The sequence below is a fragment of the Panicum virgatum genome, chromosome 5K (assembly GCF_016808335.1).
Source record: "Panicum virgatum strain AP13 chromosome 5K, P.virgatum_v5, whole genome shotgun sequence".
NCBI lineage: Eukaryota > Viridiplantae > Streptophyta > Magnoliopsida > Poales > Poaceae > Panicum > Panicum virgatum.
In genome coordinates, this window is record NC_053140.1 from 4,766,865 (window position 1) to 4,784,927 (window position 18,063).

The 18,063-nt window shown below is 43.6% G+C and overlaps 1 protein-coding gene across 1 annotated transcript; it reads right to left on the bottom strand.

Moving 5' to 3' along the window:
* Nucleotides 1–1,564: 1,564 nt before the first annotated feature.
* LOC120705804 (protein SUBSTANDARD STARCH GRAIN 4, chloroplastic) lies at nucleotides 1,565–17,366 on the bottom strand. The gene is made up of 23 exons (XM_039990328.1): nucleotides 15,488–17,366; nucleotides 14,870–15,068; nucleotides 14,689–14,748; nucleotides 14,362–14,466; nucleotides 14,114–14,254; nucleotides 13,617–13,679; nucleotides 12,014–12,241; nucleotides 11,853–11,936; nucleotides 11,205–11,362; nucleotides 10,591–11,116; nucleotides 9,617–9,787; nucleotides 9,465–9,524; nucleotides 7,611–7,733; nucleotides 6,789–7,064; nucleotides 6,612–6,677; nucleotides 6,352–6,483; nucleotides 5,332–6,153; nucleotides 4,872–5,152; nucleotides 3,697–3,929; nucleotides 2,957–3,195; nucleotides 2,659–2,850; nucleotides 2,127–2,399; nucleotides 1,565–2,013 (listed from the first exon to the last, which is right to left on the bottom strand). Exons 1-23 carry the CDS (start codon nucleotides 17,245–17,247, stop codon nucleotides 1,867–1,869), a joined length of 6,339 nt encoding a protein of 2,112 aa, XP_039846262.1. The 5' UTR covers nucleotides 17,248–17,366; the 3' UTR covers nucleotides 1,565–1,866.
* Between the last annotated feature and the right edge of the window lie 697 nt (nucleotides 17,367–18,063).

Genomic DNA, 18,063 nt, shown 5'->3' on the forward strand with positions numbered 1-18,063 from the left:
AAAATTGTATTTGTATGAAGCTCGAGGGGGTTGCCGTAAAACTATTTGAGAGGTGGCTTGAGCAAATACTATTTCAGCGAAGCTCAAGGGGATTACTTATAAAATTAACTGAGTGTGGGCTGGACTACATATTAATTTTAATAAAGTTCAAGGGGTTTTTTATAAAATTGGCGAACCTCATGGATAATCCTAGCTATCCATGCGCGATCCGACGGCCGAGAAATTCCGGATGATGTGGCTCAAATTGTATTTCTATAAAGCTCGAGGGGTTGCTGCAAAACTATTTGCGAGGTGGCTTGAGCAAATGCTATTTCTGCAAAGTTCAAGGGGGTTTCTATAAAACTGAGTGTGGGCTGGACTATATATTAATTTTGATAAAGTTTGAGGAGTTTTTTATAAAATTGCCGAGCCTTCCAAATAATCTGAGCCATCCACGTGTGATCCGACGACCGAGATATTCCGGATGATGTGGCTCAATAGGGAGGCAAACCCCCCCCCCCCCATTTTAGGTCTTTTAAAGATAGGTCGTTTGACCTTTTCAGCACTAAGTTTGACCACTCGTATTATTCAAAAAATTTGTACAAATATAGTCAAATTTAAATCATTCTTGAAGAACTTGTATTGATAAAGCAAGCCACAATAAAAAAATGATATTTTGCATAAATTTTTTAATAAGATGAGTAGTTTATATATTATTTTTCTAAATATAACATTTGTAATTTAATACCTCCTACTCTGTTCGTTTGAAATTGTAGTTCATTTTGACAAATATACAACTTTTGCTATACATCTATATACACGCTATATCTAGATACATGTATCTAAATTTGCCCAAATAACTTACAATTTGGAACAAAGTGAGTAATTTTCATTAAGCTTTTGTTATGGGCAGCTGTACTTCCCACTATTTTAAGTGGGTGCTCCATGGGAGAATGTGCACTTTTGGATAGAGTAAGAAGAACATTTACTTAGCCTGAACTTGAACAATGCACAACAATAGATCACTAGGAGCATACAATGGGATAGCCAAACTAGTTAGTATTTTTGCTGATATTGTGTACTTTAGCTCTGATGCAAGTAACAAGCTTAGCGCGAGCTCAGCAGGCCAAGGTTCAAGTGGGATGTGAGAAAAAGAGTTAAGGTATGAGTAAGAACTACCATCATCATATAACAATAAACATGTTGTAGACAAATAAAAGATCACTGTTGTAGAACTTGCTAGCTGTATTTTTTATGGCAAACTTTCTAGCTACTTGCTAGCTGTACTTTGACTTGTAGCCAAACAATTAGATCTAATATTGGACTTGCTCTATAAAGTCAAAGAATTGATTGATGTTGGTGGCCATCATCGCGAGCCAGCCACCTAGGAGACGTCATTGTTGGAACTTGGTGTTGTTGCCTTTGCCAATGGAATCAACAGATAATGATCATAACAAGGGGTCGGGACAACAACTAGAGAAAGGGGGATGCGGGACTGCGGGAGAGAGGTAAGAGTTTATGATACAGAACTACACCTATACCATGACCACACTTCCACATGCCAAGCCACAGGCACACAAGCACATTTTGTAACCGAGTCCATACCAAAAGCCAATTTTACATATGGATGGCGATGCAGCAGAGACCAGGCGAGTTAATTCATTTATACATGTGTTTCTTTACATCCGACACTAAGATCGCTTCCTATTATTTACAGCCTCAGAAACTTTGTTTCCAAGAAAGAATGTAACTACCACAGAGCAGATGTACATGCACAACTCCTTGTCAAAACTTGCATATCTACAAAAACAATTAATCAGGGCACCTAATCTTCATATAGACAGCTGCTACGCCCGGTTCCTGCTGTGGTGCAATGGCAACAATGAATCAATCCTGCGATGTTGCTGAGTACTCGAAGAGAAGCCTATTGGATGGGGTAGACTGGAAAAGAACACGGAGCCTACTAGTTAGCTGATATATCAGCGTCCACTGCATCGCCATTTCTGAATCTTTCATTTGCCTGACAACAGAGGCCTGCACATTGACCACAGCAATTAGATCAGTTTCTACTCTGACCAGTGTTACAACACATTGCACCTTATCTGGCTGAAAGGTCTAACTATTTCCTTTTTTAAGAGAAGTTATACCTGAAGGCGTTTTCCAAGCTGCACTTCCACCTCTGTGGCAAAAGAGATATTGTTTGCTAGTGATTTTAGCGGATCAACTGTTGGGTCCACAGATAGTAAACTTGGGATCTGCGGAGCATAAACCAGCCGCCACCGTGCCTGTCCAAACTCACCCTTGCCTTCAATCCTTGGCATCAAAGTCTCAAGCGTTGCAGTTGCAAGCTTCTTGAATGCAAGCTGTCCATCACCTTCTAATAGTGATTCTGCAAGCTGCGACTCAAAAACCTTTGCAGCCTAAAAGACAAAGAAAGCAGGTTTAAGAACTGCATATCAATATATGATTGGAAAATAATGCAGCAAACCAATTCTTTAATGACTAATCTTCATGCGCTCTCAAAATGGATTGGGCAAACACCCAGAAAGAGGTATATTGTATATAAACATAAGCAGTTGCATCTGACTAACATAGCTGAAATTTGAAACTTGCAAGGCATTAAAGTCCTACAGTAAAGTCACTCGGTTATTATTACTCATTGTAGAATTGTAGACTCACCTCACTAGGTGACAGAACATCCTGGTCCACAGAGCGTGTTGATGTTACCACCAGATTGTCTTGCCACATGCTTGCTCGACTTTGGATTTTGAATTGCCATTCAGATCCAACAAGAACAAGATCAAGAACAGGATCCAAACCAAGATCAGGTTCAAATTTTGCCACATTTAAATGATCATTTTTTAGTCTAACCTGCAATTGAGTACAGAGTGTAAAGCCATTATAACCATATCAAATCGGATGTATGCTCCAATAAAATAAAGATATGCTAACAAAGGCTTAGGGCAGTTAGGCTTACTTGAGTAGCTACCAGGTTGACCTCACCATTTTCAAATGTTAAGATACCCTTAGGTCTTATGTACTTTGGATGAACCATCCCACTAAGCTCTAGATCACCACTGACAGCAAAATTCAGAATTAGAGGATAAACAATCCTTAATTCTGGTCCCAAGGTAAGCTTTAGGTCATTTAGCCGGGCATCAATGTTTGGCTTAAACCTTCCATGCTCAAGAGCCCTTTCTGTGCCTGATTGTTCCCCTAGACATATTAGTAGAAAATGAACAGCTTCAGTTGGCTCATCAAGTCATGAAGGAAACAGCACAAGTACTGAGAAAAATGGCACAGAAGTTAAAATAATATACCACTTATTCAAGCCAAAACCGGATTGCACCGGTTGTGGTGTACTTATGTGCAACAAGAACAAGTTGCATTTTTAGAAAAAATTTGATACTAGTTTCAATTTTTTCTGATTTAAAATGAATTAGTTTTGCTTTTTTAGATCTAATCAGAATTTCTTTAATTTTAAAAAAATACAAAACCACCTTGGAAACCACCCCAAGGGCCAAATTTTCCCGGTTTCGACAGTTGGATGGCCTATGTTATCCGGTTTTGTAGTTGAAGGTTGAAAATTGGACTTCTGCGATAGTTCGGAGGTGTAATTCGGACTTTGCCCTTTTTTGGATGAAAGTTTAGCAAAATATTATAGCCAAGAATATTTGGTTGCAGAATTAGAGAAGCTTCAATTTACAGAATACTTACTCTCTGGTGATGCTGAAAGTGAACCCAGAATGCGTGAGACATCCTGCGAAGTGGTTGATTGGTCAAAACCAGAAGCAAGATAGCTCGACTTGTTTGAAGCAAGCCTAGTGGCAGCAGCACCATTGCCTTTATCATGAGGCAAATATGCTTCACCATGACTCAACCGGATCATCCCAGAGACATCTGGTCGCAAAATTGAGCCTGTAACTTGCAGCTGGCTGTCTACTTGGCCACTACATAAGTCAACAAAAAAACAACAAAACAAATTTTAAGGAGCCATAAATCCACGGTGTTGGGTCCTACATATTACTCCCTCTAGTCACAAATAAGTGACGTTTTGGAGATGTCTTAAGTCAACCATTTTCAAACTTTGGTTACAAATTACTTTATTTGTTAGGTTGAATATTTGAAAATGACATGAGTAGATTTGTCTCGAAATAAAAAGTACGCTTTTGCTATGTTTATAAATGTATAACAAACAAAGATATTAGTCAAAGTTGTGGTTTGGAGGACCATGTCGATCTCCAAAACATCACTTGTCTGTGACAAGCTCTCTAGTCGCCATTGATTTACCCTATCCTTTTATGAAATGCATGTAAGGTCAGCATACTATTGCAAATGCATTAAATTGATCTTGGAAGACAGTACCGAACTACCGATTACTATTATTATGCCCACGGTGCCAATCCCAGGATCCCTTAAACCGCCTAGGCTGAAAAGCTCCAATCTCGACTGAGTAACTATTGAATGTATACTCCTCTCTTTAATGCCAGTGCCAGGACATCCAAAAGTACATATATATTCTAACCAAAATTCATCTCCCAAATGATACTCTGTCCAATTGCTAAGGTAGGATGTATTAATCCTCGCAACTATTCTCTAAGTTCAAATCATCCTAAAATTTACAGGTATTTTTTTTTCTATTTTCTTCCTCCATTGCCCTTGCTTAATAAATACTACCCCTCTCCTAAATAATGCAGCCATCTTTCCCAAGGTAGTATAAATAAAGGGCAATAAGATCATTGACCTACTTTCTTAAACATTGTGAAGAGTCTAAAATGACCTAAATTTGCAATAAGAGGGGGGCGTCTATTTTAGACTGAAGCATATACCCTATGAAGCAATTACTAGTATGCAATCCTGTATAAACAAAAGGATAAAGCAACAACAATGACCTCAAAATATTTTTTGCTCGTATGTCCAGAACTTCACATTTCAAATCAATCTTGTCGTTGGCAGATGGCTCACTGTTCTTCAGAGGTAGGGTCCCTTTCATCGACAATCTCCCTTTCCTCCCAACCCTGCTTTCCATGGAATTGATGCATAGTCTGTTGGATATGACATGAATGGTACCAGCAAAATTTGTCAATGGTGTCCGAAGGAAAGGAGAATCCACAATCGCTCGGTTAAATGTTGCAGACCCATCAACAACAGGCTGATCAACTGTGCCTTTAACCTTGATAAAGAAAAGATAAGGGGAAAAATATCAAGAACATAGTTTCACATTAGATTAGAAAAAAAAAAGATATTCTAAAGGTTTCACAAGAACAACAAAAGAACCAATATATAAATACAATACTTATGCTTGAATATTATCACTAACTGAATAATAGTAATTAAAAAAGAATGATCTACCTGGAGGAGAACATCAGCATAGCCTTGAAGCCAGTTTGCATAAGGACTCAAAGCAGTTATCAACATCATACCCCCATCTTTTATGTCTGCATTTATCCTCACTTCACCTGGTTCTAGCATGTTCCAACTTAAACCTTTAAGGCTTTCAGCTAATTGAAATTCCCATCCCTCCTCCGTCTTGTCTCTCATAATTCTTGTTTCACTGATCTCATTAGATGGTCCTCTGTCTTTTGCCCAAACAGGGATTCTTATGATACCTTGTTTCCCATCTTCCTCCTCCAGACTTTCCTCTGTTGAGCTGCTGTCTACATAAGTGACCGGGACACTACCTTGAATGTTTACATGCCCACTTTGTATGGTTGGTTCGAAATTTGCATCAAATACGAAACGGCTTGTAGGGGTAACAGAAGCTAATACTTCTGCTCTTCCAAGATCAATGCCTCCAATAGCGCCATCAAGCAGCCTTATTTGAACATCACATTCTGGTTTTGCAAGAGTACCTTTCAAATCTCCCTCCATGTGCAAAATGCCTTTAATGGGTGTCAACCATTGCCTCAGAAAATGAATTGAGTCTGTGGTTGATGATTCTATAGCCTGAACTAAAGCTGGTATAAGACCAACTGGGAAGTTAAGCACAGCAAAGTGAAGATTTGTTAGTGGTCCAAGAATCGACCCATCAGCATGAAGGGTGGCATTATCTTTCTGAATAAACAATTTATCAAGACGCAGGCCATCATTATTGCTGAATGAACCAGATGCGAGAACACGCTGGGTCTTGTAAGTTCCCCATTCCCAATCTTCACCATTGAAATCAAAATCAGCCTGTGGTACATAAGTGTGTTATGAATCATGTATATGTACATGCATCCCATATTCAACCATAATTCTAGGAAAATCATCCTGTTGCAAGTCACTAACATATACAAAACAAATGCTTGGAAGGAAACAAATGGAAAACGGAATTAAACAGCAAAGTACATGTACAATCATGCCAAGGAGTCAATTTCTGAACATGCTCACCATAGTATCCCCATTACCACCTCCACTGGCATCAAGAGAGCCACGCCAATAGCCTCTCAGTTCAGCTAAGCCAGGAAGTGTTATATCTTCCATGGTGTCATCATCCAACCACTCATGATACATTTCTAATGCCTGGAGCAAGTATCATGAAAAAGTTTACTATAAAGAATCAATGTCATCATGAGACATATAATTGGAGAAGACATCAACCCTATGCCTGTGAATCTATTCAGCTAAAATCACTAGCTTTAGTACAATACCTTTAGCTGATCACGAAGACTTTCAGCATTGAACCCAACAGAATGCAGACATTGCATAAAAAGTTCCTGACAACAAATGGAAAGTTACATGGCCATGGGCCATCTGATCGACCATAAACACCAACACGTATTTTGTCCAACCAAAGCAAGAGGGGAATTCAGGGACCAAATGTGTACCTTTGATCTAGAACGAATAACTGGGTCTGTACTTCGTGAAAGAAGCCTTGCTAAAGGAAGCATTTCAGCTACTTCAGCGCCAGGAACCTCCAGTCTCATCCTCCACCTGCCCATCGAAGACATTATGCTACCAAGATGCCCCCCCATTGCTTTCTCTATGAATCCATTACTCTGACTTTCCACAGGAAATCTATCACGTGTTCCGGGGAAAACATACTCCCCTTGAAGCTCATACTTGCTATTAGCTTGCTCCAAGATAGATTTTTCCATAGTAATCTGTGTATTAAAAATACAAAAAAAAGAAGGCTAGTGAGAGAAAGAAAGAGAGATGGTTCCGAAACAGTGATTAAAATCAAATACAAACCTCACTAGAAACGGATAAATGATGTCAGGAAAAACCTAGGGTTGCAAAATAGATTTACGCTATACACCACTTAGTCTGTGCTAACTGCAGCACATTACTATGACTTGCAGAGATCAAAAGCAGAGTACAACTAATGATAATTGCTGCAAGTAATACAGGTCTAAAGAAGAGTATGGTCATAGATTTAAAGCATAACGTGAGTTGTTTCTTAAGAGTGCATACCCAGTATACACCTACCAAGGATATAATAGTGTCTCCAGCCTAACGCATTATACTAGATATCAGAATATACACTAGGCTGACGCATAACGCCTGACACATCATTATACCCAGTATAATGTCTGACGCATCATTCTAGATATCAATATATCAAATGTTTCGTAAAGGGACAATAAACAACATATGATAGTAACATACTAAGCTCGGAAATGAAGAAAAAGTTGAAAAGGAGTACTCACAACATCACCACTCCATCGAGCAGCTATATCGAGTGCTTCACCAAGCATGCCACTAAATTTGGGACGAATTACTGATAACAAACCATGACCTCTTCTTTTCTGGAAATTAAGCTGAAGTTCTGCCTGCAACAAAAAAGAAATGATGTATCAGGCATTAATAGTGGATCACCCAGTAACACAGGTCAATGATTTTGGACCTTCCGGATTCAACCTGTCCGTACACAATATCCTATTAAAAGCATGGGCAGAAAAGCATACTGGAACTGGATGGTAATAACAGAAAAATTGTTACACCAGTAACCAAAAAATACGTTCCAAAAGTAACAAAATGAATACATGAGTATGTTGTGAACAATAGGCAATATAAATAGCAGTAAACCAGAAAGTTACAGCACTGCAAATATAGATGGCCAACGGGCCAGCCCGGCCCGACCCGGCACGATGTCGGGCCAGCACGGGCCGATGGGCCTCACGGGCCGTGCCGATGCGGGCTTCGTGCCTAGCCTCCGGCCCAGGCACGGCCCTATGGGCCATTTTTCGTGCCGTGCCGGCCCGTGAAGCACGGCCCAATCCACAGGCCGTGCCAGCCCACAGCCCAGCAAACCAACTCCTTTCTCTCTCTCTCTCTCCGATGACCAGAAACGGGGCGGCGGCTAGCGGGGCTCCTCGCTCGCCCGTTGATGGTGCGTTCAGCGGGCCGTTGGAGCATAGAGAACTCTGGCTCAGAGGGGCCCGCCTCGTCGGTGTTGGCGGGCTTGCGGCGGCGGCGCTTGGGGAGGCGGAGCACGTGGACGTCCCCGGGATGGTCCAGCGGGATGGTCTGGTTGAAGGCGTTGGACGCGAGGCTAAGCGCGACGAGCCTCGGGACGCGGCAGAGCGAGGCGGCCGACGACGCGCACGCGTCCGAGGAATGCGCCGCCAACAGGCGCGCCGGGATCCACCTATGGGGCGGCGAGCCACTCAAGAGGAGCGCTGGGAGGGCCGGAGGGGACCCCGCACGGCGCGCCCTGCCAGGATCCACCTCTGGCCGGCGAGCCGCTCAATAGGAGCGCCGGGAGGGGACCCCGTGTGGCACGCCCATGCCGGTGCGGAAGGTGGAGAAGTGGCGGCGCGGTCAACACCGGAGCCGGGACGGTCGGAGGCGAGCAGCGGGCCAGCAGCCAAGCGCGAGTTGCGGCGGGCGGACTGGGGGAGGGGGCGGCTTGTTAGGGTTTTGAGGGGGCGGGACGGGGCAGAGGGATTAGGGCGCGGGGGCAGCTTGTGGGCTGGGCCGGTGCCTTAGGGCGTGGGGGAGAGGTTAACGGGCCGCCACCGGGCCGACTATTGGAACAGGCCGTGCCCGTGCCGGGCCACGTGCCTAGGGTGCGGCCTAGGCGCGGCCTGCTCCACCGGGCCGTGCTAGCCCGAGCCCGTAGGTCAACGGGCCGGGCCAGGCTTGGTCCGGGCCAAAAAAACGGGCCTCGTGCCGGGCTAACGGGCTCGGGCTGCATGGACAAGTATAACTGCAAATAACCACACCTCAAATTTAAAGCTCAACAACTAAACTTTGTTAACACAATCATAGCACAAAATTCTTATAGTACCACATACTAATGATGATTCCAATGGTTCTCTAGCCTGTCTATAACAACATGCTTGCAATTAAAAGTTGTGTTGTCATCAAAGATGTATCCAAACTTGGATATGCTAGTAATTTAGTTACAGCTACATGATACAGAGCAGCACTAACCAAAGTGATCAAGACAAACATAGCACAAAGAATCAAAGATCATAGTACAAAACCTGCCATTGCATTATCCTAAAAAGGAAAAAAATCATAATAGGTCATATATTATTATCTAAAAACAACATTACCTTCTGAACAAATCCACGCAATGAAGCAAATTCCAGCTCATCAAGTGGCAGATTACGAACCTTTTAAACAAGGAAACAAGGCTCAAAAAAATGGGACATTAAATTCAAAAAGATCTACTGGCAAACAAAATACAAGCATGTCAATATTGTACCTCTAGACTGGACAAATTCTCAGGATGATAACAGATATTAGATCTCAGCTGCCCCTTTTGGAAGAAAATTGACAGAAGCCTTACATCTTGAATAGCCTCGTTCGTAGTGAAAAACAATGGCCCATTCACTTCTATGGAAAAATTCTCATCAGGCCTGCCAGTAGCATTCAACTGCTTGACCAGGGAATAGAGATTGTAAGGGGGAGATGGACAGGAACCACAGTGAAGTCCATACAGATAAAATAATAAAATTGATACAGAACAAACATGATTGCATGCTCTATCCAATTTTTTAGAGCAAAACTTCATGTGGAAAACCATCCAACTCATATACGTCCAAGAAGACAAGATTCATTTTTGTGTGAAACCAGTTAAGTGTAAATGGAACTAAAGATCGATTGAAGTCCCAAAAATATAATATGCTGTTATTTCAATGAAAACCCTTTTGCAAAGTTTCTGCAGTACTGGTGGAGCCTAAGGTTGTTAGCCCAGTTGGTGCGAAGCAACCGGCAGCACTCCACAGGTGGGGGGTTCGAACCCCCACCGGGGCGGATTTACCCCGCCTGTGGGAAAAAACCCCCTCGCTGTGCTTCCGTTGAGCTTGGCTGTGCGACACGGCTCTTGGGCGACGGAACCCGGCCCATGTGGCTACGGCCCGGCCCAGTGGGCGATGGAACCCGGCCCATGAAGGTTATGGACCGGCCCAGGGCCAAGGTGCCGCCAGTCCAAGCCCGGAAGCCGGCTTTCGGGGGTTTTCTCGGCCGGGGTCAACTGGCCTCTTCTTAATTGAAAGCCGTGGGGGCGGTCTTTCCCCCGCCGGTCGAGTTTTTTTTTTTTTGCAGTACTGGTGGATATATTTGTGCACAAAGTACCATCATTGCTTCCAATTATGTTGATAACAAAAAATCTAGAAGCAAAAGAAGTTGAATATGGAGTATGATAACAAGAAAACAAACAATTTAATAAGTAATTACCATCACAGAATCCCGTGAAATGGAAAGGAAGCCAGTAGACTGTGGCGCTAGCATGAGTTGGTTGAGTTTTATTCCAGATAGAGATATGTTGCCAGCAAGCTTTGACGCATTGGTCTCAAGCTTATTTTGGTCAATGTTACTTTGCAGAACACCCTTGATCTTGTCATCAGCTATATTGCCAGATTTCATGATTTTACCTTGAAATTTGACCCTTCCAGATGCTTTCAAATGTAGCGGTCTTGGTGAATCAAAAGGTATTGAGGAGGCTATATGAGCAAACTCAAAGCCTCGCATACGTAAATCTAAATCAACACCCTCCACAATTAGTGGCATGATTTTTTTCATTTGATATGTCTTCTTGTTCAGCAAGTAATCATCAATATATGATGTTTGAACTCGAGTGTTTAAATCGAAGGCAACAGATGATGAGTTGACCATAATATAATCATGTGCAATAACAATATTGCCACGTGCATCTGAAAAAGAGTCTTCTGCATTTGGTGCAGCCCACTTAATGTCAAACTTCCTATAATAGATTTATTGTTGTTAGATAAAAAATAAATACTAAGCCTCCTTGGACACAGGACATCAGACACTACATTTGAGATACTCACGGTCTAATAAGGGAACCAGAAAGTCTAGTCTCTCCATTGAGCTCTCCAATCTTGAGTGGAATCAACTGGATTCCTCCAGGAATGTAACGATGCAAAACTTTATCAAGTAAAATGGTCCCAGACAAATTGATATCCATGGCAGAATCATCAACTTCCCCCTGTAAAGATTGAAATCTATAAACATATTTTGCATAATGTGATTACTTGTATTGATGAGAAATGCATGGTTATCCATAATTCCATATATTCTAGCTGTAAGGAACTTTAACAGAAAGAAGGATAGGTTGTAGTTTGTTGTTGCTTTCTAGGCACTTAACAAAACATTTACTACAAACCCAGGGAAATGAGCAATATAATGACTTTGCTTGGCGCCAACTACATTTCTAGAATGTGAAAAGTTGTGAACATCGTCTGGACCTAATGAATGCCCTTTGGGAATATCCTTAATTCTATTATTTCATACACATTTTCATGACTTGGGTGTCATTGTATCATCATTTATTCATCATAATCCAAAACTGTTCACTTTTTCTAAGTCCGGCTTGCCACAAACTGAAGCCACCATGGTCGAAGTAGAAAGAAGTTAGTCTGACTCAAACACAGAAGTATGACTGACTGGAACAGTAGGACACTGCGTAACAATAATACCTCTGGGCATATCCATGCATTACCAGCCCCTCGAATTTCTCCGCCATCCAATAGGCAAGCTCTAATACCATATAAATCAGCCACCTGCGTCCAGAGAGAGAGACGATCACTAACTCTTAAACTTCCAAAATAGCAAGAATTTTGGCTATATTTGTACTCACACAGTTGTCAAGGTTGAATGTGAAATTGGCAGATACATGAGAGAATGGAATATGGTCAAATGCAGCAACTGCACCAGCCTCTTTGTTTTGCATCACAGCTTCGGAAGCTGCAGATGGCGGCATACCAGATATTGAAAGAGACTTCCTTGAGACAATCCCACTCCCAACAAAAACAGGAGCATCAAGGGGTCCTTGACAGTTAAATACAGCAGTAACAGCACCAGCCAACTGAAAAGATTAGGTTATTGTATCAGAAGTCTGTATTAAAAGGCGAAAACAGAAACATAACGCATAAATGAGCTCGAACACATTACACCATAATTGGGGATGATTCCAAATTATTTTTTACAAAATGATGTCAAACGCATAGCCCATAATGACAATTAAACTAATCACTTTGATTCAACCTGAGGCTATTTCTTTTTATCCTAAGAACCAATTTAATGTTATTTTTTCTCTCCATACAACAAGGACAGTACAAAAAGAGAATATATCAATTATCAAAATCTAGTTATCTTTACTCACTCTACAAGACATGTTGGTTAAATTAGTGAATTCCATATATGACCTTGAAAAGTTAAATCAACACATTCAATAAAGCAGCACAACTTCTTTCCCAAGAATTAAACTGAAGTTGTGCTGCTTTATTAAGCTGGGTCCCGGGCAAACGCCGTTTTTTTCTTATGGACAGTAGCACACAAGAAGTGCTGGACAGCTGACAGACTAGCAAGAAAGGGATTAAATCACCCTGCAGCTTGTCCTCTTTGTCACCAAACCGGAGAAACAATTGATCACTTGCTAGTCTCTTGTGTCTTCAGCCGACAAGTTTTGGTTTGCTGTCCTACAGGGCCTTGGCTTGCAAGCACTTGCACCACAAGCTGTGGATCTTTCCTTTGAGGACTGGTGGACTAATGCGAGTAACAGGGTTACTGGTCAAGTGCAAAAAGGACTCAATTCCATCATCATTCTAGGAGCCTAGTCCATTTGGAAGCACCGCAATAGCTGTGTGTTTGATGGAGTCACTCCTAACTTACCCTGCGTTGTTGCAACCATTCAAGAAGAGATGCATCAGTGGTCGGTCGCTGGAGCTCAGGGGGTTTCTCACCTCCTCGCCCTAGCAGCTCCTGCCTCTTAGGTGGTTCGGGTCATGTGCTTTGTTTGGTCTAGTACTCTAGTTTATTTCCTTTTGATAGAATCTTGTTTTTTGTAAAAGGGCGGGTTGCAGGCCCTTAATTCTGTAACACTCCGGGGTTTCTTTTCCCCCTTTTTTCTGCTTAATATATTGATGCGCAGTTCTCCTGCGCGTTCGAGAAAAAAAAAAGCAGCGCAAAACTAATTTGCAATATGATATTGTTCTTTTTACAAAACTAATCAATAATATCCTGTCCTTTTGAATCAAAAAAAAATCCTGTCCTTATTTGTCTTAGTTGACACTAGTATATTTAAACATTATTTCTAGCAAACTATAGTTGAAACATCTACGACATTTCCATATATTACCAGGCAACTGAGTCAAAAGAGGTCAATCAGCTGCATGCAGAACTGAAATAATCATAACAAAGCAATCATGCAGCAGCAGAGAGGGAGGGAGGGTATGTTGTACCGGGAACATAAGAGGTTTCATTTTCATTGTCCTCATAAGTGCATTAACTTCGACAGATGGAACCTGGTACAAGAATCAAAATTACAAAACGATTTAAGCATTGCTGTTTAGAAACTGTGTGTGACATAAACCTATATAGCCAAAGGGCCTCTAGCTGAGTTGGTTAGAGGAACCCAGCGGCACTCCTCAGGTCCTGGGTTCGACTCCCCGTGGGAGCGAATTTCAGGCTGAGGTTAAAAAAATCCCCTCGCTGGCCCCGGTGCCAATGCACTGGTGTGGACGGCCCACCAGGTCGGCCTGAGGACCCTTACATGGCCCAGGCAGGATTCCCATGGGCTACGGCCCCCAGTGTCAGGGCGGGGCCAGGGTTCGGGGATTTTCTCGGTCGGGGAAGCCGAGGCTTCTTCTAGAAAGTCAATACCGGTGGGGCGGTCTTTCCCCACCCAGCCGAGTTTTTTTCATAAACCTATATATGCAGGTAGAACATTTTACAGTACCTGGCACATTAGATGGAACTCTCCGTCCTCAGGATTTAGTCCGAAATCTCCAGAAGCTTCAACTGGAGCATCACCAAACCATCCACTTGCATTGTGTAAAAATACTCTTTGACCACGAAATGAAAGTTTTGCCACTATATCCTGAATGTATTCAGGCTTACTATTAAAGTGGTAACAACACTTTGCAATGTTTCCAGCGCTAATATTTCTATATTCTATAGAACACATGGGATTAAGAGTAAACATACTGAAAATGATGATGGGGCATCCAATATCTGAAAAGCCAGGCCTTTCACATCAATCTGACCATGAATGCTCGGGAAACTATCACCCTTTGACATACAGACATGCACCTGTAAGAGGAAAGGTCAAAAATGCTCTCGTAAGCATATTGAAAGGTCAAGGAAGACATAAGAAAGCTTCCGTGAGATATGGATGTCTTGTCCTAGGCTCCTAGCTGACAGTAAACCCAAGTTCAGCCACTCTCCTCCAGTGCATGTGAAAAACACATGTCAAAACTTGTCTTTAAAAATAAGAAGGGCTATCAACACAAGCAGTGGGAAAAAGGGAAGTACCTCACCGGTAGCTCTTCCTTTGTGCCAAACCACAGGTATTTCTAAAATCCTTTCAAACAGCTGCACATGAAAAACTCCATTTCAACAGACACTAACTTCCAACATCCGAGATTTTTTTTGTCCAGCAGAGAATATGAGATAATAAAATTACGATAAAAAATCATAAAAGTAGAAGAATTACCGGAGCAAATGCATCGACTACATTGAGATTAGCATGCCATGTTTGCTCAGCTATGTCAACGAAAACATCTGTAGAAAGATAACCCCCTCCCTGAGAAGTCCGGTCTTGCCTCCACTCCATGCAGTTCCCAGTTACATGCACGTGTACACGATTATAACTGTTTTTAAACTTAACGTGTCCACTAGCATGCTTCATTTCTCTACAGTACACAGGCTGTCAGTCCAAACTAAGTAGTGGGATCATTTTAGAATGTTAATACTGGGCAAGATCAAAGCTGTAGCACTTCAAGCTGTATTTAGTTTCAAAGTATAAAAACTTACATCCAATTTTGACAAAATTAACGTTTCAAAAGCCTACAACTTGTGTTAACAGACTAAAATGTAAATTACAGCGCATTCTGCATACTCTACCCCAACTCTGTGCTATGCTTTAGCAATTTTATTGTGGAATTGTAACACCAGGTTATAAGATATGTTAATGTGAATACGAAAGCCTAAATTGAGAATACCTACTGTTCACAATGTTGAGAGTTTATTGGGAACAATGTGTCAGAAAGGGGGAATAATAACTACAGAAGAGCACATATTTGAAATGAGATGGCAAATAAAGTGGTCATACCTGGGTTCCTGATCACCATACCCAAGAAGCATCAAATTCCCTCCATTGAAATAAACTGAATCAAGGGTGATGGGTAGGGTATTCTGAACACCACCAGGATGGACCTGACTAACCCCTTCTGTAAGTTCAGCAGAGATATCTCCAGGACCAATAGCGAATTGTGACTTCAATTTCTGAATTTGAACATCCAGAGATGCACACGGTGCATTAAAACTGAACCCCTTTAGTTGGAAAGGCCAAAATGGCACCCAGTTGTGACCATGCGTGCATGAACCAAAATTCCCGATAATAGTTTCTCGCTGAGGAACAAATTTGTTTTCAAAAGATTTCTCTAATTTCTCCAGTACAGGGCCTTGAGGGAAGTTGGCCTGACCTATCTGCAGATCTTCCAAATTGTGGCTTACTAACACGTTACCCAAATTACATGATCTAAACTGACTAGATTGTTGATTAGCTGATGGTGATTCAGCCAAACTTGTTGAGGCAGTCCCAGAGCTGCCAACAGTGCCGTCATTTGAAACGGTTCCACTGCCACCAACATTGGCAGAACTTCCATGTGATGAGCTTTTTCCTGGGCCAGGGGATGAATCATCAATATTACTGCAACCTGTGCTCTGAAAATATGCTACAGCAGCATCCGCACTGCGTCTAAGAATCCTTTGCTGAGAAGAATTGTCAGCATCTGGCACCACCCTACTGTGAGCCTTTCTCCTGTACCTGAGCCTACTAGGGCTTGAAATCATCCTAGACCAGAGGTTGATCCCTGGAATCCGTGATTTGACACCAAAAGATTTCTCTAAATCTGCATGCTTCGAACCAGAGTCTATGCCCGTTGCCAAATGATGATCCTTCTTGTGCATCTCATCAGCGCAAAGGGGCGGACTGGACTTCCCAGTCTCCGTAGGCCCATCAACCTCCAGCATCTCATCAGTGGACGGAGAAACAAATTGGCCACTCGGAATAATGTACCCTTTTTCAGCGGCTTCCCTTGCCACCTTATCCCTCTCATCGTTCCATTGATCTGCGGCCTTCTCCCTGGCGAGCCTCCTCGTCTTGGTGCGGTAGTCTATGCCCTCCTCCCCTGAATGCCTCTTGACTGTGCCCTCGGACGGCCCGGGAAGCCCAAGCCACGAGAAGTCCTTCTTCTGCGCCACCAGCGCGTAGGGCTCGGACAGCACGGCGTCGACGACGACCTTCCCCCTCCTGAGGCTGGCGAAGGGGCGTACCCTAATCTTCATGACGGGCACCTCGGCGCAGGAGAACTCCTCCGCGTGCGGGCCGATGGAGCAGGTCTGCAGCGTGATCCCGAGCGGCGAGATGCTGCGCACCTTGCCGAGGCGGACCTCCCGCTGGAGGTACTCGCCGAGCGCGGCGCAGGCCGCCGGCAGGAGGCGCGCCTCGACGAAGGAGCGGGCCCGGAGCTGCGCGACCCACGAGAGCGCGGCGGCGACGGAGACCACGGCGGCGAAGACGGAGCAGCGCACGAGGAAGAGCCCCTCCCGCCATACGGGCGCGAGCGAGCCGATCAGGCCCCGCAGCCCTGGGAGCAGCGGCGGCGCGTGGCTGTGGCTGGCGTCGGCGGGGGAGTCGCTGGAGTCGGAGACCTTGAGGCGGAGCAGCGGCGGCGGGTCCAAGCGGGCGAGGGTGAGGAGGGGCCGCGAGGCCAGGCGGCCGCGGGGGCGCCGGCGCCAGCGGGTGCGCGGGAAGAGGAGGGGCGGCGGCGGCGCGAGGAAGGCCGAGGCGCGGGGGCAGTACGACATTGCGGCGCGGCGGCCTCGCCCGCCTAGGTGACCATTTGCGTGGGGCGAGAGGAACTGGGGAGGGCCTGGGAGGGAAACGAGACACGAGAGGTGGGTGCCCACAGTAGCGGTAGCCTGGCACGGGCGCACGGGGCGAGACGCCAGAGAGATGCTTGTCTTTCGCGGGGCCCGTTTCGCCGCGGTGCCGCTTTTCCGACTTTGCGCCCGTTTGATCCGGCGGCGCGGGTGTGTTCCGAAGGTGTTAAGGGCAAGTAATTTAGACAGCTACTGTCTTTTTGCGATATATAGACAACTAAATAGACAGCTTATATAATAATTTAGATAGCTGCTGTCTTTTTGGCTGTCTATAAATTATTTAACTCATCCTTGGACCCATAAACCATGGTGATCTAATACACATTTGATCTTTGCAGCCATTTTATTGCTTACAAGAGAGAAGACAAATAATTCGCATGAGTATCTTATAGAAGCATATATAATTTAATTTAATCTTTAATCTTTATCAAAATATAAGCAGAATTTGAGTATGTGTATGTAAGCAAAGTTGTAGATCTTATTTCATGGATTTCAAAACATTTTAGTTTGAATTTTTTGAATTTTTCTATGATTTTATATGCATTTTACAATTTCACTGGTTTAAAAACAAAAGCTGAGTTTGGTTTTACAATCGGGTCCCTAGAACCTTGTATTAGGGGCCCTGAAAAGAATTCAATCGAAGTAATTGGGTCCTTGGCGCGGCTGCCATGGTTGCCGGCCAAAATCCGGTGAGGGGGCTCGCCGGCAACGAGGGCAAGGTGGGGGATGGGCATGGGGAGA